This window comes from Phyllobates terribilis, unplaced genomic scaffold, assembly GCF_046119375.1.
Source record: "Phyllobates terribilis strain yellow unplaced genomic scaffold, ASM4611937v1 Scaffold_211__1_contigs__length_3443825, whole genome shotgun sequence".
Classification (NCBI taxonomy): domain Eukaryota; kingdom Metazoa; phylum Chordata; class Amphibia; order Anura; family Dendrobatidae; genus Phyllobates; species Phyllobates terribilis.
Genome location: NW_027362971.1, coordinates 2,361,746 through 2,388,514, shown reverse-complemented (window position 1 = coordinate 2,388,514; position 26,769 = coordinate 2,361,746). Strand labels below are relative to the sequence as shown.

General features: G+C 45.8%; 1 protein-coding gene across 8 annotated transcripts; it reads left to right on the top strand.

Moving 5' to 3' along the window:
• On the top strand, positions 1–24,844 carry LOC141213726 (interferon-induced protein with tetratricopeptide repeats 5-like). 8 transcript variants are annotated; one of them, XM_073665307.1, is made up of 4 exons: positions 31–272; positions 10,596–10,685; positions 13,211–13,292; positions 23,371–24,844. In XM_073665307.1, the coding sequence occupies exon 4, from the start codon at positions 23,384–23,386 to the stop codon at positions 24,665–24,667; it is 1,284 nt and encodes a 427-aa protein (XP_073521408.1). In that variant the 5' UTR covers positions 31–272; positions 10,596–10,685; positions 13,211–13,292; positions 23,371–23,383; the 3' UTR covers positions 24,668–24,844. The 8 variants fall into 8 exon arrangements, 7 of the variants coding, with proteins under 7 accessions (XP_073521411.1, XP_073521408.1, XP_073521412.1 ...); XM_073665309.1 differs by lacking the exon at positions 31–272 and adding an exon at positions 3,916–4,408; XM_073665308.1 differs by lacking the exon at positions 31–272 and adding an exon at positions 3,916–4,447.
• The last annotated feature ends 1,925 nt before the right edge of the window (positions 24,845–26,769 follow it).

Below are 26,769 nucleotides of genomic sequence, written 5' to 3'. Positions count from 1 at the left end.
GATAAGTAACAAGAGGTAATTACATAAGGAATGGAATCAATGTGCACTTTGCTCTTTTCACCGCCTGTGTTTCAGAGTGTATTCAATGATACCTAGCTCATGAAAAGACAACTGATAATATAAGTAGGAGGGACTACATATAGATATAAATACAAGGTTATCTAAAATTTGAACACCAGGACCAGAGTCATCCTTGTTATCCTCATCATTCAAAGTCATCTTTCCAAGGATCTGAGGAGCCTACAACATTTCTTACAGATCGATGAATTCATGTAAGTATATGAGCTGTAAATATATTATTATTAGAGCACCATTTATTCCATGGTACTGTACATGAGAAGGGGTTACATAATAAATATAATTATAAATTACGGTGAACAAACAACTAACAATAACAGACAGGTACAGAGGGTAGAGGGCCCTGCCCTTGCAGGCTTACAGTTCAGTAGATATGAGGAAGGAGACAGTAGGGTAGGGGGTTGCGGCACCTTCGGTGGTAGTGAGGCGTCAGGGGGACATTTCAGGATGTAAGCTTTCTTGAAGAGATGGGTTTTCAGGTTCCATCTGAAGGTTCTGAGTGTGGTGGATAATCGGACGTGTTGAGGCACAGAATTCCAGAGGATGGGAGACACTCGGGAGGAGTCTTGGAGGCGATTGCGTGAAGAACGTATGCATGTGGAGCAGAGAAGGAGGTCTTGGGAGGACTGGAAGTTGTGTGTTGGAAGGTATCGGGGGATTACTTTGGAGATATATGGAGGAGATAGATTATGGACGGCTTTGTAGGTCAGTGTTAGCAGTTTAAAATTCAGTGGTGACCAAAAGTTTTGCATTTTTTTAAAAAGTGTAATTACTTCTGTATGGTTGTCGTGATGACATTTCCTTGGTGATGAACTGAAAGTGCACGACGTTGTCATCATTCAAGACCTTAATTTTAACCAAAATGCTTTTGAATATTGGTCTGGTCATTTAGTTAAAGAAAACTGACAGCCAAAACTTTTGCACCTACTATTTATTGATCACAACATAGAGTGAAATCCATTGTTTACAATGCCATAACTTAGTGTTTTGTAGCATAACCTCTTGCTTTAATTACTGCACCACACTGACGGGGCATTGAAGCCACTCGGGTAATAAAGACATCTTAAGGAATCTTGCTTCATTCCATTTTTAAATCTGCAAACAATTCATCTTTATTGTTATGGGTACGGGCCCCAACTCATCACCCTAACTCATCCCAAAGGTGCTCTATAGGGTGTAAATCTGGTGATTGGCTTGGCCATTGCAACAGGCGAACATTTTTATTTGCTAAGCAATTTTTGACTAAATTGGATGTGTGCATAGGATCATTGTCTTGCTGGAATTTCCATCCCTTGCCTAATTTGGTTTTACCATGTGGCAGCATTAGATTCTCCAGCATGTCCTTGTACATGGTAGCAATCATATTTCCATCAATTCTATGCAGAGGGCCAATGGCAGATGCAGAAAAGCAGCCCCAAACCATGACATTGCCACCACGTTTCACTGTAGGTATTTGGTACTTTATATGGCATCATAACAACCAGACAGAAGTAATCACACTGTAAAAAAAATGCAAACCTTTTGGTCGCCAGTCGCCACTGTATATAAAACACTGTAACTTTTTATACAGCTGTAATACTTTTTATGTAATTCATGACAGTAGTGTATTTCTCATAAGTACTTGAGGTTTTTAAGTGCTAGTTTATCTCAACTCTTGCTTAAAGGGATCTTTGTTATATTTTTAAGAAAGGAAAAAAAAGACACATCTATTACTGAAATATGCTTCTCGATACAGCACTGCCGCTCCAACAGTCTCTAGTAAACAGGATGAGGATCCCGACCTCCGGTTACCCAACCCTGCAGCCAATCAGTGGTCTTCATGGTCAGGTCATTGATGGTTGTGACGTTATTGCTTCCGGGACAGGTGAGACTGTCATCGCGGCAGTGCTGTAGCAGAAAGCGGATTGTGGTGTTAAGTATATCTTCGTTTTTTTCTTTCTACACACTGGCTTCTTTTATAAAGTTTAAAAATATAATGGAGAACCACTTTAAGAAAAATGCCTGTAGGGAAAAGCAAAGGGATAGGTGATAAATGCTAATTCAGAGGTCATTTGACCCATGGGACCCCACTGATAATTCCCACCTAGCTGTAGGTTCAAAACCCAGAGTAGTTTAAAGGGAACTTGTCACACTGTACAGTCAGTCCAATCTGTGGATGGCACGGTATAGAGGAGGAGAAGCTGAGCAGAATGATAAATAAGTTTGTAGGAAAATATTCAGTATAAACTTGTATTTTATTCTGGTGTTTGTATACATAGGATTCCAGTGGGTGGTCCTTGTAGTGATTGACAGCCATCAGTCATACAGTGAAGACTGTCAACCCCTTAAGAGGTCAAAATAAATGATCATTAGTTTCACTGAATCAGCCGATGTGCATTTGATATGGCTGAAATTGGACTTTTCACCAAATTTTCCATGTTGAACTGGACACACGATGTAATAGTGACTGCAGAGCAGAATACAACTTTTTTTTCATTTCACCTTTCCATTGCGGAGATATTAGCAATCAAAGTATTTGGCACTTAATGGGTTAACTTTTGTTAAGGCCAAGTGGGTGTTATCAGATAGCGAATCAAACAGGGAGAAGAAGTGCAAGCCCCCAGTGTAAACACTCACTTGGACTAAACTAAAGTTAACTCATTAGGTGCCAAAGATTTTGATTGCTAATGTCTCCGCAATGGAGAAAATAAATACAAACAAAAACATTTCATTCTGCTCATCAGCCACACACATCATGTGTCAAGATTAAAGTGAAAAATTTGGTGAAAGGTCCTCTTTAATACTGCCGAGCATACTAAAATGAAATACAGGTATATTGAAATGTATTAAAAAAGAAAAGAAAGCAAGTTTAAAGGGAACCAGTCACCAGGTTTTCCCCATATTAAGTATGGCTGCCACCATTAGGGTTTTGCTACAGTATACTGCAAAAAATAACTTTTATTATACTTACAGATGGGGCAGTCCAGGTCAAATGGGCGTCTCTGGTCTTGATCTGACGCCTCCTCTCGTCTTGTGATCATCGTCCTCCTTCATGCGGATGATGCCTCCTACATCATCCACACAGTGTCCACCATTGCACTCCTGTGCAGGCGCACTTCTCTCTGCCCTGCCGAGGGCAGAGCAAAGCACCGTAGTGCGCATGTGCCGGCTTTACCTACGGGTCACTGGCGCTCTTTGGCCTTTCCCGGCACATGCGCTCTACATTACTTTGCTCTGTACTCGGCAGGGCACAGAGAAGTGTGCCTGCACAGGAGCAAAATTGGCGGACACAGTATGGATGACGTAGGACGCGTCATCCGCATGAAGCAGAGAAGGAGGACGGCATCGCAAGACGAGAGGAGGCGCCTAATCAAGACCAGAGACGCCCATCGGACCGGACCTCACCATCTGTAAGAATAATAAAAGCTATTTTTTGGGCTCTGCAGACTGGTTTGGAGACTTTTAACAGCATTCTAATATGCTGTTAAAAAAGGCCGTAATGGTGGTGGCCGTACTCTATATGGGAAAAACCTGGTGACAAGTTCACTTTAAGTTCCCAAGTGGGATGAAAAGATAATTAAAAAGTGTCAGGTCATAATCAGAGTCTGGAGGCCACTTTCCCAGTTCTGTTACTGATTATTAGTGTTATCTAATTTGTGACTTTGCTCTGGGTCAACATGCAAACTTTATGTGTATGTTTTAGAAAGATATCCTTATGAATAGGTTCTTATGTAGCACATGTATTTCGATAGGACGCCAATTATTTTTATTTTGGAGGGCGCTCCATACCCACGTATCAATTTCTAATTGTTAGAACCTTGCTGTTAGGTTTTTTTTTCCTTTGCTGGTCACATGACCTTGTTGGCCTATTTAATCCTGCTCCGCCCTTCTGGCTTTGCTGGACTTCATTGTATTTCTACTTTCTAGCTAGCCTGTGCTCTGTATCTAACTCTGTTAGTTTGCTTGGTCTACTGACCTCTATGTTCTATATATTTTGTTTGTTCGTCTGTCTGCTACTATTTCTGTTAGGAGGTGTCTCATATTCCTCCCAGTCCTTAGTACTTGTAGGGATTCCCTCCCCACATCTATAGGTCTCCGTACAGACTAGCTTAGGACTTTAGCAGGTCTGATCGCAGGATCAGGTCCCCTGTTACATCGTAGGGATTAAGCTGAGTTCTATCGTAGGGACAGATCTCCTCTCTTTCCTTAGCTCTGGTAGCAGAACATAACAGTAAGTCCAGCCAGCAAATTCTCTAAGGAAAGATTTTTCTGTTCCATCATGGTGTCGGTTCAGGATTTGGTTCATCGCCTGCAGGGACTCTCTCTGGAGGTGGCCGAGCTCCGTCAGCACGTGAGTAACTGTCCTGGAGCACATTTCTTGGAGCCTAAGGTATGTTTGCCGGATTTATTTTTTGGTGAACACCGAGAATTTTTTTCATTTAAAAATGCTTGCTTATTGTATTTTCGTTTGAGACCTAAGTCCTCTGGGGATGAATCCCAGCGCGTAGGGTTCATAATGTCACTTTTGCGCAAAGAGCCTCAGGAGTGGGCCTTTTCTTTGCAACCTAGTGATTCATGCTTCAGATCAGTGGATAGTTTTTTTTCTGCTTTGGGACTATTATATGATGATCCTGACCGTGTCGCATCAGCTGAGACTGAGTTGAGACGTTTAAAACAAGGATCAGGTAATGTTGAAAAATATTGTACTCATTTCCGTCGTTGGTCGACTCAAACAGGGTGGAACGATTCTGCTCTGAAAAGTCTATTTCTTGCTGGGCTCAGTGAAAGGGTTAAAGACCTGCTAATTGCTTATCCTACACCTGAGGATTTGCAACAGGCTATGCAATTAGCTATACGGGTGGATAGAAGACTGCGTGCTAGGGTTAATGAGAGCAAATCCTCTGCTATGTCAGTTTCTGGTTATGATAATGTGTGTACTAACAGTGGTGAACCGATGGAGATTGGATCGGTGGCACCTCGCTCTCAAGAAAAAGACCGTCGTTTTTCGGAAGGCTTGTGTTTCTATTGCGGAAAATCTGGTCATTTGATTAAAGGCTGTGAGCTTCGTATGAAGAAAGAAAAAAAAATGGTCAGTCACGCCCGTATTGCCTGTTTAAATTCCAAGGGTATATTTTTAGCTGCTTCCACGATTGCTCAGGAAAAATTAATGGAATTTCGGGTGTTTGTTGATTGCGGGTCTACACTGAATGTAATTGATGGGGGATTCGTGGAAAAACTCAATTTAAAACCTGAACCTTTATCATCCCCCATTGCTGTGGTTTCTGTGGATGGCTCCCCTTTGAAGAATATTACTCTCAAGGTCAGTGAATTTCCTCTCACTATTAATGGTGTTCACCATGAAAAATTGGATTTGGTAGTGTTGAATAACTTGCCTTCTCCAGTAATATTGGGTTTGCCCTGGTTAAAATTTCACAATCCTGTACTGGATTGGTCTACCAGTGAAATTAAATCCTGGAGCCATAAATGTTATGACAAGTGTTGTAACGGGCGTATTGCAGCTTTGGATAGGGGAGAATTGCCTGTTCCTATTCAGGATTTTTGGAGAGTTTTTTCTGAGAAAGAATCGCAGGTTTTGCCTCCCCATAGAGACTATGATTGTTCTATTGAATTTGTCCCTGGAGCGACTCTTCCTAAAAGTCGTTTATTTAACCTTACTATTCCTGAGAGGAAGGCTTTGGAGGAATACATACAGACAAGTTTGGCCGCCGGTCACATTAGGCCCTCTAAGTCTCCTGTGGCGGTTGGATTTTTTTTTGTAAAAAAAAAGGACGGCGGTTTACGTCCTTGTTTGGATTTTCGTGAGATTAACAAAATTACGGTACGCAATCCTTACCCACTGCCATTGATTCCTGATCTGTTTAACCAGTTATTGGGGGCCAAGTGGTTCTCTAAAATTGACCTTAAGGGGGCATACAATCTGTTGCGCATGAAGGAGGGTGATGAATGGAAGACTGCTTTTAACACTCCTGTGGGTCATTTTGAGAATCTGGTTATGCCTTTTGGTCTTACTAATGCTCCTGCATTTTTTCAGAATCTGATTAATGACATCCTTAGACCTTTGATCGGTAAAAATGTGGTTGTGTATTTGGATGACATTTTGATTTATTCGCCAGATCTGGAGTCTCATTGGCGGAGCGTGCGTGAGGTATTACAGTTATTAATGGACAATTCGCTTTTTGCTAAGCTGGAGAAATGTGAGTTCGCTGTACAGAGAATTAGTTTTTTGGGCTACATTATCTCCAGCAAAGGTTTTGAGATGGATCCGGTTAAGGTTCAGGCTGTGCAGGAATGGCCTAGGCCTATTGGTTTGAAATCGATACAGAGGTTTTTGGGTTTCGCCAATTACTATAGAAAATTCATAAAAAATTTTTCTAGTATTGTCAAACCTCTGACTGATCTCACCAGGAAAGGTGCTGATGCGGTTCAGTGGTCTTCTGAGGCCATTGAAGCTTTTGTGTATCTCAAGGAGAGGTTCACCTCTGCTCCCATCCTTATGCAGCCTGATGTTACTAGGCCGTTTTTGGTTGAGGTTGATGCTTCCTCTGTGGGGGTTGGCGCAGTATTGTCTCAGGATAACGGGGATGGATTACATCCCTGTGCCTTTTTTTCAAAAAAATTTTCAGAGACTGAATTGAATTACGATATTGGTAATCGGGAATTATTGGCTATTAAACTCGCATTTGAACACTGGCGCCACTTCTTGGAAGGTGCGGAATTTCCCGTTCAGGTTCTTACGGATCATAAAAATCTGATATATCTTGATGCTGCCAAGCGCCTGAATGCCCGTCAGGCTAGGTGGGCACTGTTTTTCTCGCGGTTTAATTTCTCCGTTACTTACATCCCTGGTACTAAGAATGTTAAGGCGGATGCCTTGTCTCGCAGTTTTTCTCCCATAGTCGGTGCTGAGAAAGAGGAAAACATTTTACAAGAAGGTGTTGTGATAGCTGCTTTAGACTCCGTTTTGGAAGATGAGATTCTTAAAGCTCAGGAGAATGCCCCATCTAACACTCCTCATGGGAGGTTGTTTGTGCCTGGGACCTTTAGGAGAGATTTGTTTGTTGAGTGTCACGAATCTCGGTTGGCAGGTCATCCCGGAATCTCTGAGACCAAGAGACTGGTGGGTCGCAGTTTTTGGTGGCCTGGATGGCAGAAGGAAGTCATTAAGTGGGTGCGCCAATGTACTATATGTGCTAGATCTAAGTCCTCACATACTCCTGCTGCAGGGTTGCTTTGTCCTTTGGAGGTCCCCAGTGCTCCTTGGACACATTTGGCTATGGACTTTATAACTGACCTTCCCCCCTCTGAGGGTTTTACTGTCATCTGGGTGGTCGTGGACCGTTTTAGCAAGATGTGTCACTTGGTTCCCTTCGTCAAACTGCCCTGCGCTAAAACTCTCGCTAAGGCCTTTGTCAAGGAAATTGTCAGACTTCATGGCGTTCCTACTGACATTGTTTCTGATAGGGGTCCTCAGTTCGTGGCTCGTTTTTGGCGTGCCTTTTGTGACAGGTTGGGAATTCATTTGTCGTTTTCGTCCGGATATCATCCTGAATCTAATGGCCAGACAGAAAGGAAAAACCAGGATGTTGAGCAGTTCTTGCGTTGTTTTGTGGCAGACAATCAAGAGGGGTGGTCTGAGTTTCTGTCACTTGCCGAATTTGCTCTGAACAATCATACATCTTCTTCTGCTGGTTGTTCACCTTTTTTTTGTTGTTCTGGGAGACATCCGTCGTTTGGGTCGTTCTCCAAGTTGGGATCTGCCGTGCCTGAGGAGGAGAATTTTTCCGGTGATTTGGAAAGAGTTTGGACGGATGTGCGTGGTAATCTTCAGGAGGCCAACAGAAAATCTAAAGACTACTTTGATAGGAAACGACAGGAGGTTTTGTTCGCTGTTGGTGACATGGTTTGGTTGTTCTCTAGGAATCTGCGGTTGAGGATTCCTTCTAAGAAATTGGGTCCCAAGTTTGTAGGGCCCTTTAAGGTGCTTCAGGTTGTCAACCAATCTGCTGTTAGGTTGGAGGTTCCTACCTCCTGGAGAATTAATCCGGTCTTTCATGTCTCTCTGTTAAAAAATGCTGTTGTGTCGGATGGTGACGCCTCTGCCTCTGTTCCTCCGGTGGTGGAGGACGGGGAATATGAAATTTCTCGCATACTTGACTCTAGACGGTATAGAGGTAGTTTGCAGTATCTTGTGGCCTGGAAAGGTTTCGGACCCGAGGATAACTCTTGGGTGAGGTCAGATGATGTTTCCGCGTCCAGACTTATCAGAGCGTTTCACAGGAGATTTCCTGATAAGCCTGGTCCTAGGGGATCCGGAGGATCCTCTTAGAGGGGGGGGTACTGTTAGAACCTTGCTGTTAGGTTTTTTTTTCCTTTGCTGGTCACATGACCTTGTTGGCCTATTTAATCCTGCTCCGCCCTTCTGGCTTTGCTGGACTTCATTGTATTTCTACTTTCTAGCTAGCCTGTGCTCTGTATCTAACTCTGTTAGTTTGCTTGGTCTACTGACCTCTATGTTCTATATATTTTGTTTGTTCGTCTGTCTGCTACTATTTCTGTTAGGAGGTGTCCCATATTCCTCCCAGTCCTTAGTACTTGTAGGGATTCCCTCCCCACATCTATAGGTCTCCGTACAGACTAGCTTAGGACTTTAGCAGGTCTGATCGCAGGATCAGGTCCCCTCAGGGGCGGAACTACCGCCCGTGCAGCCGGTTCATTGAACGGGGGCCCCGAGGGAGAGGGGGCCCCTCCAGCCTCCAGCAGGGCCGCCATCAGGGCATGACTGCCCTGACTCTAGTATGGGGCCCGGCCGGTAGGGGCCCCCTCGGGGGCCCCCCTCTTGTGCGTCTCTCTCCTCATGGGGCCCCCGGCCCCATGCTATGCGCCGGGTCCGGGACATTTCAGCGCTGAGCTGCGCTGTTGCAGCAGCGCCTTCATGATTCCCCTGACTTCCGGTCATGTGACGGTGCCGTCACATGGCCGGAAGTCAGGAGAACCTGCTGTCAGCGATTTGGACGAGCGCCAGGATTCTGCAGGGATCGCATGGGGGTAAGTATAACAAGTTTTATTTTTTTTAAAATACAATTAACTAGGAGTGGAGAGATGGGAGAAGCACATGTGTGTGTGTGTGTGTGTATGTATGTGTGTGTGTGTGGGGGGGGAGATGGGAGATGCACATGTGTGTGTGTGTGGGGGGGGAGATGGGAGATGCACATGTGTGTGGGGGGGGGGAGATGGGAGATGCACATGTGTGTGGGGGGGGAGATGGGAGATGCACATGTGTGTGGGGGGGGGAGATGGGAGATGCACGTGTGTGGGGGGGGAGATGGGAGATGCACATGTGTGTGGGGGGGAGATGGGAGATGCACATGTGTGTGGGGGGGGGAGATGGGAGATGCACATGTGTGTGTGTGTGTGGGGGGGGAGATGGGAGATGCACATGTGTGTGGGGGGGGGAGATGGGAGATGCACATGTGTGTGGGGGGGGAGATGGGAGATGCACGTGTGTGGGGGGGGAGATGGGAGATGCACATGTGTGTGGGGGGGGAGATGGGAGATGCACATGTATGTGGGGGGAGATGGGAGATGCACATGTGTGTGGGGGGGGGGAGATGGGAGATGCACATGTGTGTAGGGGGGGGAGATGGGAGATGCACATGTGTGTAGGGGGGGAGATGGGAGATGCACATGTGTGTGTGGGGGGGATGGGAGATGCACATGTGTGTGGGGGGGGGATGGGAGATGCACATGTGGGGGGGGATGGGAGATGCACATGTGGGGGGGGGATGGGAGATGCACATGTGGGTGGGGGGATGGGAGATGCACATGTGGGGGGGGGAGATGGGAGATGCACATGTGTGGGGGGGAGATGGGAGATGCACATGTGTGGGGGGGAGATGGGAGATGCACATGTGTGGGGGGGGAGATGGGAGATGCACATGTGTGGGGGGGAGATGGGAGATGCACATGTGTGGGGGGGAGATGGGAGATGCACATGTGGGGGGAGATGAGAGAGGTGCACATGTGGTGGAGGGGGATGAGAGAGGGGCACATGTGGGGGGGAGGGGGTGAGAGAGGGGCACATGGAGGGGGATGAGAGCTGCACATGGGGGAATTGGGAGTAGGGGGATAATGAGCTGCACATAACGAATGTGGGGTGGGGGAGAGTAAATGATAAATGATGATGGGGTGGGGAGAGCACGGACATGATATAATGAATTGGGGCAGGGGGTGCATGTAAATATTGAATGCGGGGAGCAGGAAGTATAGAGTAGGGGGCGTTGCGGATGCAGGAGTGTGACTGGTAACAAATTGGCGGAAAGAGTAGAGGTTCTAATTAAATTATATATTAAGTGCCTATTTACAGTTAATGGGGGCACAGTGGTGGATTACAATTTATATTTGGAATGGTAGGTTGCCTAATAACTAACCATATATTGATGGTGGATGCACGTCTGTATTCAGCTGCGTAATGTAGAAGTTGGGGAATGTGCTCTAGATAACTGTGTTATTTTATGCAGAGACGAGTCCTGGCTGGAAGACGTGATGGCGGTCTGTGCTGGATGAAGGAGAAAAGCGAAGATGAAGGACTTCACCTAGAGACGTCACCGGTGAGTCAGTCTATTACATGTACACTGTGTATAATGTCACTGGTGATCACTGTATTACCTGTACACTGACACTATATACAGAGCTCCTGTGTATAATGTCACTGGTGATCACTGTATTACCTGTACACTGACACTATATACAGAGCTCCTGTGTATAATTTCACTGGTGATCACTGTATTATCTGTACACTGACACTATATACAGAGCTCCTGTGTATAATGTCACTGGTGATCCCTGTATTACCTGTACACTGACACTATATACAGAGCTCCTGTGTATAATGTCACTGATGATCACTGTATTACCTGTACACTATATACAGAGCTCCTGTGTATAATGTCACTGTATTACCTGTACACTGACACTATATACAGAGCTCCTGTGTATAATTTCACTGGTGATCACTAGATTACCTGGACACTTACGTTATACATACCATGTATAGAGCTCCCGTGTATAATGACACTTATGGTAATATTAGTAATGTGGTGGTAATATTAGTAATGTAGTGGTAATATGTGGTCTGGTCATGGTGTGGCAGTTTTTCTCTCTTCTGTGTGGTATTATTCGGTCACTATGTTGTGGTAATATGTGGTCTGGTCATGGTGTTGCGGTATTCCCTGTATGTGGTATTATTGGTCATTTAAAAAAAAAATGTATATGACACATTCCCTTAAAGAAAACTAAATAAAAATATATCTAAAAAGAATATTGGATATTTTAAGAAAATTTTAATAGGTTAGAGTAGGGCCCGCCCAGAAGAGTCTACCTTATCGTGGTGGCGGCTTTAAAAATCTTTTGGCCAAAACAAAAGCTGATGGCTATGTATGTGGCGCCGTCACATGGCCGAACGTCAGGAGAACCTGGTGGCAGCGACGTGGACGAGCGCCAGGATTCTGCAGGGATTGCATGGGGGTAAGTATAACAAGTTTTATTTTTTTTAAATACAATTAATTAACTAGGAGTGGGGGGAATCAGAGATGCACGGGGGGGATGAGAGATGCACATGGGGGGGGTGAGAGATGCACATGGGGGGGTGAGAGATGCACATGGGGGGGTGAGAGATGCACATGGGGGGGTGAGAGATGCACATGGGGGGGTGAGAGATGCACATGGGGGGGATGAGAGATGCACATTGGGGGGGTGAGAGATGCACATTGGGGGGGTGAGAGATGCACATGGGGGGGTGAGAGATGCACATGGGGGGGTGAGAGATGCACATGGGGGGGGTGAGAGATGCACATGGGGGGGTGAGAGATGCACATGGGGGGGATGAGAGATGCACATGGGGGGGATGAGAGATGCACATGGGGGGGATGAGAGATGCACGGGGGGTGAGAGCTGCACATGGGTGGGATGAGAGCTGCACATGGGGGGGTGAGAGATGCACATGGGGGGTTATGTTTACATAACTTTGTTGCCTTATGAAGGGCAGGGGGGGCCCCCCAAAATTTCTTGCACAGGGGCCCACTACAGTCTGTGTCCGCCCCTGGGTCCCCTGTTACATCGTAGGGATTAAGCTGAGTTCTATCGTAGGGACAGATCTCCTCTCTTTCCTTAGCTCTGGTAGCAGAACATAACACTAATACCATTTACATTTGAAAAAAATATATTTCTCTAAAGAATTCTACATATTTTTTTAGCTTTTTCATACTATATGTACACAGGACGTTTTAGGTGTCCATATAAAAATTGTAACCTGCTCTATCAAATATCATGCTAAAACTGTGTTGTCCCTTAGGCCACGTTCAGATCATAAAAAAACACAAAAATAAAAATAACTTAACAGGTCCCAATTAATCAACAATGCTAAAAAAGACACACCTACTATATACAGTACAACTTTAATAGAAAAATATTTAAAAAAGGGGAGCTTTTAAATAATCAAGCAGGATTAGGTCACAGACATGAGCAATGGGGATACTGGCCCTAATTTCGGCCTAGTGGCTACCCTACCTTGCCGCGGAGGATGGCACCCTAGGAAGCGATGGGCGCCCCCGCTCAACGTCGACTTACCCTTACTGACCCTAATAGACCCTGCAAAAAGAAAACACCGTGAACAACAAACAGATATATGTGACCTTAAGAGACCATAAACATATAAATACATAACTACTCGTGTCAAGGACACTATATAAAACTATTCAAACTTTTTTAGGGTCTAATAGGGTCACTAAAGGGCGAGCGGGGGTACAATATCGTTCTTTAGGGGGCCAACCTCCGCGGCAAGGTAGCGATATTATTAGGCCATAAATTAGGGTCAGTATCCCAGTTGTCCGTTTCTGTGACATATCATATATGGCAAACTAGACACTACTTTTTTCCTTTTCTTATTCAACAATGTCCTTGTTGTTCGCTATTTATGTGATGTGATGTATGTGCACTGCCCTATTTGAATAACTTATGAGATAGGTTTGACATTTATATAGTTTATTTGACACAAGTATTTCTGTATTATATGTTTATGGTCTCTTAAGTTCACATATATCTGTTTGTTGTTCACGGTGGTATCTTCTTTTTGCAGGGTCTAATAGGGTCAGTGAGAGTAAGCTGACGTTGAACAGGGGCGCCATATAGCTTCCTAGGGTGCCAACCTCTGCGACAAGGTAGAGTAACCACTAGGCTGAAATTAAGGCCAGTATCCCTATTGCTCATGCCTGTGATCTAATCCTGCTTGCTTATTTAACCCTTTTCTGACATATGTGGTAATAGTACGTCCTTGTGCCCTGGGCCTATTGGGCCAGGGACGTACTATTACTTCATACTGTGATCGCGCCCGCACACAAGGGGTGCGGGGCAATCGGCGCCGGGTGTCAGCTGATTGTCACAGCTGACACCCGGTGCTATGTGCAAAGAGCTGTCCCGCACCGCTCCCAGCACATTAACCCCTGAAATGCTGCAATCAAAGTCGATCGCAGCGTTCCGGCGGCCAGAGGAGGTAAGCGCCTTATCTCCTCTCCGGTGTCCCGCGATGTCTGTGCCGGATCCCGGTGGTTGTCATGGTGACCCGGATGTCGTCATGACAACATCCAGGTCACCAGACAGCAAGAATTTACTTCGATCATGCGCAGTGCATGACCAAAGTAACTTCTCCCTGTGCAGCGCTGACAGGCTGTATAGCACAGGGATAGTGCTCCATCCCTATGCTATACAGCCGATCAGACTGTAAAAAGTGAAAGTCCCATAGTGGGACAAAGTGTAAAAGTTCCAAAAGTGTCAGAAAGTGAAAAAAATAAATAATTCTAAAAATATTTTAAAAAAATGAAAAAAAATAATCCAAAAAAATAAAAATATACTGTACCTATAAATAAATATTATTATGAAAAAAACAAACAATAAAAGTACACATATGTGGTATCGTCGCATCCAGAATGACCTGACCTATAAAACTGTCCCACTAGTTAACCCCTTTAGTAAACACAGTAAAAAAAAAAAAAAAAAACATGCAAAAAACTATGCTTTATCATCATACCGCCAAACACAAAATGCAATAAAGCGCGATCAAAAAGACGAATGCAAATAAAAATGCTACCACTGAAAACGTTATCTTATCCCGCAAAAAACAAGCTGCCATACAGCTCCATCAACCAAAAAATAAAAAAGTTATAGCTCTCAGAATAAAGCGATGCAAAAATATTATTTTTTCTATAAAATAGTTTTTATTGTGTAAAAGTGCCAAAACATAAAAAAGATATAAATGTAGTATTTATCAATTTTACCATACACGGAACGGCATAAAAAAAAAAAAAAAAAACAATTCCGAAATTGTTGGTTTTTGATTATTCTACTTCCCAAAAATCGGAATAGAAAGCAATCAAAAAATGTCATGTGCCCGAAAATGGTACCAATAAAAACGGCAACTCATCCTGCAAAAAACAAGCCATCACATGACTCTGTCGGCCGAAATATAGAAAAATTATAGCTCTCCAAATATGGTGATGCAAAAACTAGTCTTTGCAAAAAAAAAAAGCGTCTTTTAGTGTGTGACAGCTGTCAATCATAAAAACCCGATATAAATCTGGTATCGCTGTTATCGCACCGACCCGAAGAATAAAGTCGTCTAATCACTTATAGCACACGAGGAACGGCGTAAAAAATAAACTCTAGGGTTAAGGTTGTGCTAGGGTTAGGATTGGGCTAGGGTTACAGTTGGGCTAGGGTTAGGGTTGTGCTATGGTTAAGGTTAGGGTTTGGCTAGGGTTATGGTTGGGCTAGGGTTGGGGTTGGGGTTAGGGTTATGTTGGGGTTGGGATTTTTTCAAAAGTAAAAAAAAAAAGACGACGATATGGCGACTAGTGTTGAGCGCAAGTGCTCGCTACTTGAGTTTGCATCAGGTGCTCGGGTATGCACCGAGTATCGCGGGTGCTCGAGTGACATGCTCGAGTCTCCTCCCCATATGTTTTGCAGCTGTTATACAGCTAAAAAAAACTAGCGGGGATTGTCTGTCATGCATGAGTGATCCCAGCATGGTTTTTTTTCGCTGTCTAATAACCGTGAAACATGCGGGCGGGGACTCGAGCATGTCACTAGAGCACACGCGATACTCGGTGCATACCTGAGTACCCGATGAAAACTCAAGTATTGAGCACTCGAGCTCAAGACTAATGATAACATATTCAATATGATGACCTAATGTTATCAAATTCTGTGTTGTACCGCTGGATTCAACATGTTTACTTTACCACTTGATAAAATCCTTGAGGGGTGTAGTTTCCAAAATGGGGTCACTTGCGGTGGGTTTCCACTGTTTAGGCACATCAGGGGCTCTCCAAATGCCACATGGCGTCCGCTAATTATTCAAGCAAATTTTACATTCAAAAAGTAGAATGGTGCTCCTTCCCTTCCCAACCCTGCCGTGCGCCCAAACAGTGGTTTTCCCCCACATATGGGGTATTGGCTTACTCAGGAGAAATTGCACAACAAATTGCATGGTACAATTTCTCCTGTTACCCTTATGAAAATGCAAAATTGGAGGCTGAAAAATATTTTTGTTGGAAAATGTGAAAATTGTATTTTTATGGCTCAATGTTATAAACTTCTGTAAAGCACCTGGGGGTTCAATGTGCTCACCACACATTTAGATAAGTTCCCTGAGGGGTCTAGTTTCCAAAATGGTGTCACTTGTGGGGGCTTTCCACTGTTTAGGCACATCAGGGCACATCCGCTAATTATTCAAGCAAATTTTACATTCAAAAAGTAAAATGGCGCTCCTTCCCTTCTGAACCCTGCCGTGCGCCCAAAAAGTTGTTTTCCCCCATGTATGGGGTATCGGTGTGCTCAGGAGGAATTGCACAACAAATTTTGGGGTACATTTTTTCCTGATACCCTTGCGGAAATAAAAAAATTGGGGTCTAAAGTAACATTTTTGTGAAAAAAGTTAAATGTTCATTTTTTTTTTCCACATTCCAAAAATTCCTGTGAAGCACCTGAAAGGTTAATAAACTTCTTGAATGTGGTTTTGAGCACCTTGAGGGGTGCAGTTTTTCTGTCAAAAAAGGCAGATGAGAAATCGCTGGTCAACTTTTAACCGTTATAACTTCCTAACAAAAAAAAATTTTGGTTTCAAAATTGTGTTGATGTAAAGTAGACATGTGGGAAATGTTATTTATTAACTATTTTGTGTGACATACAGTACAGACCAAAAGTTTGGACACCCCTTCTCATTTAAAGATTTTTCTGTATTTTCATGACTATGAAAATTGTACATTCACACTGAAGGCATCAAAAGTATGAATTAACACATGTGGAATTATATACTTAACAAAAAAGTGTGAAACAACTGAAAATATGTCTTATATTCTGGGTTCTTCAAAGTAGCCACCTTTTGCTTTGATGACTGCTTTGCACACTCTTGGCATTCTCTTGATGACCTTCAAGAGGTAGTCACCGGAAATGGTCTTCCAACAATCTTGAAGGAGTTCCCAGAGATGCTTAGCACTTGTTGGCCCTTTTGCCTTCACTCTGCGGTCCAGCTCACCCCAAACCATCTCGATTGGGTTCAGGTCTGGTGACTGTGGAGGCCAGGTCATCTGGCATAGCACCCCATCACTCTCCTTCTTGGTCAAATAGCCTTTACACAGCCTGGAGGTGTGTTTGGGGTCATTGTCCTGTTGAAAAATAAATGATGGTCCAACTAAACGCAAACTGGATGGAATAATATGCCGCTGCAAGATGATGTGGTAGCCATGCTGGTTCAGTATGCCTTCAATTTTGAATAATTCCCCAACACTGTCTCCAGCAAAGCACCACCACACCATCACACCTCCTCCTCCATGCTTCACGGTGGGAACCAGGCATGTAGAGTCCATCCGTTCACCTTTTCTGCGTCACACAAAGACACGATGGTTGGAACCAAAGATCTCAAATTTGGACTCATCAGACCAAAGCACAGATTTCCACTGGTCTAATGTCCATTCCTTGTGTTCTTTAGCCCAAAGAAGTCTCTTCTGCTTGTTGCCTGTCCTTAGCAGTGGTTTCCTAGCAGCTATTTTACCATGAAAGCCTGCTGCACAAAGTCTTCTCTTATCAGTTGTTGCAGAGATGTGTCTGCTGCTAGAACTCTGTGTGGCATTGACCTGGTCTCTAATCTGAGCTGCTGTTAACCTGCGATTTCTGAGGCTGGTGACTCGGATAAACTTATCCTCAGAAGCAGAGGTGACTCTTGGTCTTCCTTTCCTGGGGCGGTCCTCATGTGGGCCAGTTTCTTTGTAGCGCTTAATGGTTTTTGCAACTGCACTTGGGGACACATTCAAAGTTTGCCCAATTTTTCGGACTGACTGACCTTCATTTCTTAAAGTAATGATGGCCCCTCGTTTTTCTTTACTTAGCTGCCATAATACAAATTCTAACAGTCTATTCAGTAGGACTATCAGCTGTGTATCCACCTGACTTCTGCACAACACAACTGATGGTCCCAACCTCATTTATAAGGCAAGAAATCCCACTTATTAAACCTAACAGCCCACACCTGTGAAGAGAAAACCATTTCCGGTGACTATGTAGCACCCTGAGGATTCGGCTGCTACAGGGGTATTACACCTCAACCCAGAGGTGTGATATTCCACTCCCGGGTAAGGAAGGAGTGTGGAACTGAGCTCAGATAGACTGCATGCACTACATACATCCCATTCCAGAGGAGCAGGCCGACGGTACTCCCACTTAGAAATGTGCAGGTACAACCGAGCCTGTTCCTGGCTGGAGTGGGAGGGGGGTGGTACATCCCATGTAGTGTAGGGGCAGATAGGGGGGAGCAGTCTGGGTAGTGATAGGAGCTCATTGGGTGCTGGTCACCTGAGCTCACACATAGAGGGATATATAAGGAGGGCACCAACTTAGATCAGGGTCAGACGCTGAGAACAAGTCAGTTGGAGAGGAGAGAGAAGGAAACAGCAGCCCTGGAGAGAGAGAGAGGAGAAAGAAAGAGAAAGACCCAGAGGGGGAAGACTGAAGGGACCCAAGAACCCAAATTAGAGCACCGGGTGAGGAGTCAGCACAAGGGTACCGGAACCCAAGCTGGTGGGGGCAAAAACATCCCTAGCCAGAGACCGGAGGCTGTGGGCAGCATCTGCCACGGCCACCCACTACATCCACCCTGAAGGCATACCACATGGAGGGTCAGGGAACCTAAGGCCAAGGGTTGCCCAACAGAAGGCCCGAGGGAGCTGGACCTAGGTGGATCACTGGTGGGGACGGCTGAAGAAAGGACAGAGGGAGAGCTCAGGGCCACGCTCCGGACTTGTTTGGAGGTTGGCCGGATCCAGGACCTGGTGGACGCAGCACGGCTCGGGTGGTCACTAACAGCTGGAGTGACCGAAACATCAGCAGTAAGTAAACTCCCTTAACTGCACAACCCGAGTCTGTCTTGATTGCCGGCTGCACCGCACCACCACAACCCCCATCCTCTGCGCCTGTCCCCTCTGAGGCTATACCCCTCCCGTTGGGGGTTATCCCACCAAGCTGCACATCCACCATCAGCCTCAGCGGACCCTGCTGCAGCGGCGGCCACAGTGACCGCATTACAACGGGTGGCGTAGTCGACACAAAAGAACTCTTATAACATCAGTAAGGACTGCCACATAACACATAGCTTGACGCCCTGGGCACGGGACCGGGTCTCAGCCGCTCGGAGACTACAACCCCCCATCTGATCCGGTGCCGGGTATTCCCCTCAAAAAGGAATATGTCCCAGGGGGCGCGTCAACTTTGGCGTAGTCGGCAGGATTACGTGCCCGCAACACCCGGGTACTGCGTGCCTGAAGAAAAGTGCAAGTTTACCTCAGAAAGAAGTCTCCCGCCGGTTCCGGAGGGTCCACGCCATCGGACTCCATCACCAGTCGTTTCCCGCCGATTGTCCGCCATTTCCAGCTTGTTCCCGCCATCTGCAGAGTTTCCCGCCACTGGGCGACGCTTCCCGCCAAAACCGCAGATTTCCCGCCTTGGAAGAGCAGCGGACGCCATTATGGGCGTGCCAAAGGAGGGCAAGAGGCCACATCCCATCGTGGGCCGGGACAGAAAATGGCGCCAAAAGTGGAAACCGCCCCCACCAACGGAGACTGTGATGCTGGAGGTGTCTGTCAGCGTGAAAGAACTCCCCCTGGAGCTGACAGTCACCGAGTTGCCCCGGGACCGCCCTCGAAGTGGGAGGAGACGAAAGAGAAGAGAAAAGATGGGTGTCGCTTGGAGCAGTCTGGAGCGAGCGCACCCGGAGGCAAGAAGTCTAACAAGGAGTAGCGGAGGAGCTCACCCGGAGATGGAAAGAAAGCAGAACAGCACCGGCCCGCTGGCCAGGAGTCTGCTAGAGACCGAGGAAGGAGGGCAGAGCAGCACCGGCCCGCTGGCCAGGAGCCTGCCGGAAGGAGAGCAGAGCAGCACCGACCCGATGGTCAGGAGCCTGCTGGAGTCAACAACCCCGCTAGGCTTAGCGGAGATCCTGGCGCAGCTTCCCCGAGATCGGGAGTGCGCGCGGAGTGCCCTGGAGGGCCTCGCGGGAAGGATGGCCCGAGTGCAGAGGGAGATCCTGGCGGAGTGGGGCCGGGAGATGGCCCAGCAAGCTGGAACCCGTCCACGGAACCCGCTCCCTTGGAAGAAGACACTGACTGCCTCTGCGGATGACGCGGGAGGACCCAAGGCCGGAGACGGCGCAGAAGAGGGAGCGAGACGCATGGCAGCAGGTAAGGGGGACGCCTATACCCCATACCGGAAGACCGCTTATCTGCCCCAGCTCCCCGTCGCAGAGCCCGAAGGTCCCCCGGCCGTACCCGAGACCGCCATGACACCGCCACCGACTAGGCCCCGACCGGAAGCCGCCGTCGCGACCCCGGTGACGTCACGCGTCGTGACCCGGAGCGTGGCGAAGGAAGAGGAGCCTCCGGCCTGGTCGCAGGGCCTAGCGTTTCCGGGCGCCGCATCCCCAGCAGAGCCATCTACCTCCGCGGAGCCTCCGGCCTGGTCGCAAGGCCAGGTAGCCCAGGGCGCCGCCGTGTTAACAGTTCCATTTACCTTCCAGATGCCCCCGGCCTGGCCGCAAGGCCTGGGTAACCTGGGCGCCCCCACCATCGCGCCCGCACCCGAAACACCAAGGGTGCCATATCTGGGAGAGGACCCCTTCAGCCAGCTAGCGTGGCCGGACGGGCGGCCTTTCATCTGGCCCGAAGAATTCTTGGAACTGGAGCGACAAAAGAAGTTAGGTCCCCTGTGTGAGCCCCTGATTCCGGCTCCAAAGCCCGTGACTCGGGTCTCGCCTCCACTAGAAGAAGCCCAATTCGTGTGGGACCCCACGGGAGAAGATTTGATGGGGTTCACCGGAGAGACTCGGGCAGCTGCAGCTGAACGCACAGAGTGTTGCCGTCAACAGCTGGCAGAGTTTAAGAGAGAACGGGAGGAGAGGCGGGTCAGAGAGCAATGGGCCCAGACCCGCAGCGCGGAGCAAAAGAGTCGGACCAGAAGGGACCCCTGTGCAGCAAATCGTCCCCGTACCATCGGGACGGTAATAAAGTTTAATGCGCAGCATGGGTGGGGCTTCATAAAGGACCGGAACACCATGGGTGACGTCTTCGTTACCCGACGGGACGTCGAGTCCCACCTGCCAGAGGGTCACAAAGGCCGTGACCTCTACGTCGGTGACGAGGTAACGTTCACCCGGCACAAGTGTGCCAAGGGACCTTACGCCCTCCACGTGCATCGCCTGACAGAGGAGGAGTTGCGGTGTAGGGAGGAGGAGCCAGAAGACCCAAACGGGTTCAAGGCTAGAAGGTACTATGACTGAGATAGTACAAAGGACTGTATATAGTTACCTGTCGGGGTACCCAAGTAACCGTGGCTGCTTTAAAGTTTAGTCCCCGTTGGGACCAGTGAACAGTTTAACCCGTGTGTCCCCTACCCAAACCAGGCTGAGGACTGTGAGCAGCCATCCCTTTCCCTTTACTTGGCCGGGGACTGAGAACGGCCAAATTCCCCTGTAAATAGTTGCGCGTCCTAAAGCGCCCCCTACCGGTTTTATAAGAAAACCAGATTTTTCTAAGAGACTGTCGCACTTTTCCCGGACACACGTTGCACAGTGTCCGGAGGAGGAACCAGAGACCAGAGAAGTCTACGAGAATGTTTATATAAAAAGTTTTATATATATATAATGTTTATATGTTTTATATGTTTATATGAAAAATTTTGTATGTTTTGGTGTTTTTGTCTTTACAGCCCGAGGACGTGCTGTGATTTACCAGGGGGGAATGTAGCACCCTGAGGATTCGGCTGCTACAGGGGTATTGCACCTCAACCCAGAGGTGTGATATTCCACTCCCGGGTAAGGAAGGAGTGTGGAACTGAGCTCAGATAGACTGCATGCACTACATACATCCCATTCCAGAGGAGCAGGCCGACGGTACTCCCACTTAGAAATGTGCAGGTACAACCGAGCCTGTTCCTGGCTGGAGTGGGAGGGGGGTGGTACATCCCATGTAGTGTAGGGGCAGATAGGGGGAGCAGTCTGGGTAGTGATAGGAGCTCATTGGGTGCTGGTCACCTGAGCTCACACATAGAGGGATATATAAGGAGGGCACCAACTTAGATCAGGGTCAGACGCTGAGAACAAGTCAGTTGGAGAGGAGAGAGAAGGAAACAGCAGCCCTGGAGAGAGAGAGAGGAGAAAGAAAGAGAAAGACCCAGAGGGGGAAGACTGAAGGGACCCAAGAACCCAAATTAGAGCACCGGGTGAGGAGTCAGCACAAGGGTACCGGAACCCAAGCTGGTGGGGGCAAAAACATCCCTAGCCAGAGACCGGAGGCTGTGGGCAGCATCTGCCACGGCCACCCACTACATCCACCCTGAAGGCATACCACATGGAGGGTCAGGGAACCTAAGGCCAAGGGTTGCCCAACAGAAGGCCCGAGGGAGCTGGACCTAGGTGGATCACTGGTGGGGACGGCTGAAGAAAGGACAGAGGGAGAGCTCAGGGCCACGCTCCGGACTTGTTTGGGGGTTGGCCGGATCCAGGACCTGGTGGACGCAGCACGGCTCGGGTGGTCACTAACAGCTGGAGTGACCGAAACATCAGCAGTAAGTAAACTCCCTTAACTGCACAACCCGAGTCTGTCTTGATTGCCGGCTGCACCGCACCACCACAACCCCCATCCTCTGCGCCTGTCCCCTCTGAGGCTATACCCCTCCCGTTGGGGGTTATCCCACCAAGCTGCACATCCACCATCAGCCTCAGCGGACCCTGCTGCAGCGGCGGCCACAGTGACCGCATTACAACGGGTGGCGTAGTCGACACAAAAGAACTCTTATAACATCAGTAAGGACTGCCACGTAACACATAGCTTGACGCCCTGGGCACGGGACCGGGTCTCAGCCGCTCGGAGACTACAACCCCCCATCTGATCCGGTGCCGGGTATTCCCCTCAAAAAGGAATATGTCCCAGGGGGCGCGTCAACTACCTCTTGAAGCTCATCAAGAGAATGCCAAGAGTGTCCAAAGCAGTCATCAAAGCAAAAGGTGGCTACTTTGAAGAACCAAGAATATAAGACATATTTTCAGTTGTTTCACACTTTTTTGTTAAGTATATAATTCCACATGTGTTAATTCATAGTTTTGATGCCTTCAGTGTGAATGTACAATTTTCAAAGTCATGAAAATACAGAAAAATCTTTAAATGAGAAGGTGTGTCCAAATTTTTGGTCTGTACTGTATCTCTTGGATTTAAGGCCATAAAAATTGAAATTTTGAAAATTGCAAAATTTTCAAAATTTTCACCAAATTTCTGATTTTTTCACAAATAAATGCAAGTCATATCGAAGAAATTTTACCATTATCATGAAGTACAATATGTCACGAAAAAACTTTCTCAGAATCAGGGGGATCCGTTGAAGCGTTCCAGAGTTATTACCTCATAAAGTGACAGTGGTCAGAATTGTAAAAATTTACCTGGTCATTAACGTGCAAACCACCCTCGGGGTTAAAGGGGTTAAAAGCTCCCCCTTTTTCAATATTTTTCCATTAAAGTTGTTGTATATAGTAGGTGGGTCTTTTTTAGTGTTGTTTAAGTTCAGATCATTTTAAAAGCCTCTGTCAGTTTAAGACAAGCACTTTGCACACTTTTGCTCTGATTGTATTAATATTTGTAGCACATTTCCTTGGTATATAAAATAAATAGGACTTATTATTATGTTTTTTTTCTCATTTTTTTTCAGTCTTCATAATAAAATGGAGGAAATATTGAACCAGCTTCAGTGCCAATTTACCTGGGATTTCGAAATTGAGGATAAACTTAATTGTCTTCACATCCTTACAAATGTAGAAATGAAAATTAACTATACTCACTACCGGAATCATTCTATTCTTTATAATTTTAAAGCTTTTATTTTGCAAAAACAAGATAGAAGCAAAGATGCTCTTGAAAGCCTTAGAAACGCAGAAAATATAATAAGGAGAGACTTTCCCTCAACTGTTGACCGACACATACTGGCCACCTATGGTAATTATGCCTGGATTTATTACCATTTGGATGACTTCTGTAAAATGGATGTTTATCTTAATAGGATAAGAGAAATTTGTGCCAATATACAAGGCAGTGAATATTCTGTGGAGACTGCAGAGATGTACGCAGAAAAAGGATGGTCCTATTGGGCATCAGGCCAACGAAATGGAGTCCATGCCACAAGATGCTTTGAAAGAGCGTTGGAGATGTCCCCGAATGATGAGAGCCTTCACATTGGGTTGGCATTTTCCATAAGTGCTAATTTTTGGCACACAAGGGATCTTGACGTAGGGCATGATGCAATTTCACTTTTGGAACAAATAGTGCAGAAAGACCCTGAAAACTGGGAGGCTGTAGTGGAGTTGCATATTACCCTTATAGATACAGGTGAAATGAGTAGGGGTCTTACTCTGGTTGAAAATGATCTTCCAAATTGTTGCAACCCGGCAATCCTGAGAAAACTAGCTATAACTTATAAAAAGACAAATCCGGAAAGGGCTATACGTATCCTAAACCGTGGAGAGATGTTGACTCCAGACTACCATCTTCTACTGTCAGATTTTGGAGACATTTATTTTAATATGCTAAAGACCAACACATTGATAGGACAGGAGAGAGAAAACATACTATCGAAGGCAATGAATTATTATGCACGTGCAATAGAGCTACAACCATCATCGGTGTTTTCTAGGCTTAGAATGGCTCATTTGTATGGAGAAAGAGGGCAAACAGAATTACAGGAATTCATTTATAAAAGATTAGAGAATCAGGTTCCCAACATGTCTGAAAAAAGCAAAGCAAACCTTTGGTACCGATATGGAGAATTTAAATCTAAATTCAGACAGTATGAGGATGGAATCGAGTTGTACAAACGAGGTTATTCATGTAGCCCCCGGTCATTCACTGGTTTAGGGTGCAAAAAGGGTTTAGAATGGCACATTAGAAGGTATACCAGACAAGGAGATATACAAAAAGCAAAGGAGATCTCCAGTTTCTTAAATGACAACTAAGGAATTAATCTACATTTATGAGACTAATTTGCAGTAGATTTTGGAAACATCAAACCAGACATTTATATTGTGATATTGTGACATGAGCTAATATTCAAATATTGTTGATTTATTGTACAATACAGACCAAAAGTTTGGACACACCTTCTCATTTAAAGATTTTTCTGTATTTTCTTGACAATGAAAATTGTACATTCACACTGAAGGCATCAAAACTATGAATTAACACATGTGGAATTATATACTTAAGAAAAAAGTGTGAAACAACTGAAAATATGTCTTATATTCTAGGTTCTTCAAAGTAGCCACCTTTTGCTTTGATGACTGCTTTGCACACTCTTGGCATTCTCTTGATGAGCTTCAAGAGGTAGTCACCGGAAATGGTCTTCCAACAATCTTGAAGGAGTTCCCAGAGATGCTTAGCACTCGTTGGTCCTTTTGCCTTCACTCTGCGGTCCAGCTCACCCCAAACCATCTCGATTGGGTTCAGGTCTGGTGACTGTGGAGGCCAGGTCATCTGGCGTAGCACCCCATCACTCCCCTTCTTGGTCAAATAGCCCTTACACAGCCTGGAGGTGTGTTTGGGGTCATTGTCCTGTTGAAAAATAAATGATGGTGCAACTATACGCAAACCGGATGGAATAGCATGCCGCTGCAAGATGCTGTGGTAGCCATGCTGGTTCAGTATGCCTTCAATTTTGAATAAATCCCCAACAGTGTCACCAGCAAAGCACCCCCACATCATCACACCTTCTCCTCCATGCTTCACGGTGGGAACCAGGCATGTAGAGTCCATCCGTTCACCTTTTCTGCGTCGCACAAAGACACGGTGTTTGGAACCAAAGATCTCAAATTTAGACTCATCAGACCAAAGCACAGATTTCCACGGCTCTAATGTCCATTCCTTGTGTTCTTTAGCCCAAACAAGTCTCTTCTGCTTGTTGCCTGTCCTTAGCAGTGGTTTCCTAGCAGCTATTTTATCATGAAGGCCTGCTGCACAAAGTCTCCTCTTAACAGTTGTTGAAGAGATGTGTCTGCTGCTAGAACTCTGTGTGGCATTGACCTGGTCTCTAATCTGAGCTGCTGTTAACCTGCGATTTCTGAGGCTGGTGACTCGGATAAACTTATCCTCAGAAGCAGAGGTGACTCTTGGTCTTCCTTTCCTGGGGCGGTCCTCATGTCAGACAGTTTCTTTGTAGCGCTTGATGGTTTTTGCAACTGCACTTGGGGACACTTTCAAAGTTTTCCCAATTTTTCGGACTGACTGAACTTCATTTCTTAAAGTAATGATGGCCACTCGTTTTTCTTTACTCGGCTGCTTTTTTCTTGCCATAATACAAATTCTAACAGTCTATTCAGTAGGACTATCATCTGTGTATCCACCAGACTTCTGCACAACACAACTGATGGTCCCAACCCCATTTATAAGGCAAGAAATCCCACTTATTAAACCTGACAGGGGACACCTGTGCAGTGAAAAGCATTTCCGTTGACTACCTATTGAAGCTCATCAAGAGAATGCCAAGAGTGTGCAAAGCAGTCATCAAAAGGTGGCTACTTTGAAGAACCTAGAATATAAGACATATTTTCAGTTGTTTAACACTTTTTTTGTTAAGTATATAATTCCACATGTGTTAATTCATAGTTTTGATGCCTTCAGTGTGAATGTACAATTTTCATAGTCAAGAAAATACAGAAAAATCTTTAAATGAGAAGGTGTGTCCAAACTTTTGGTCTGTACTGTATATGAATATCATAAATGCAATTTTAATCACACTTTTGCTTTTTACATCTGTTATTTTAAATGATGAGACAAAGCTTAGGACATATTCTTATATAAGCATTTTTTAGAAGGATATAATGCATTTTAAAACTTTCATTTAGGTGCTAAATACTGTTACTGCTACTGTTTTCACTTTCAATAATGGGCTGTATTGCAGTTTCTTTTGACACTGGTGTATCTGACTATTACTTAATGTAGTGCTTAGGTTTTCATGACCACTTTCCCTGGTTCAGGCTGTTATATATACAGTTGAAACCAAAAGTTTACATACACTATATAAAAAGACACATATGCATGGTTTTCTCAATATCTGACATGA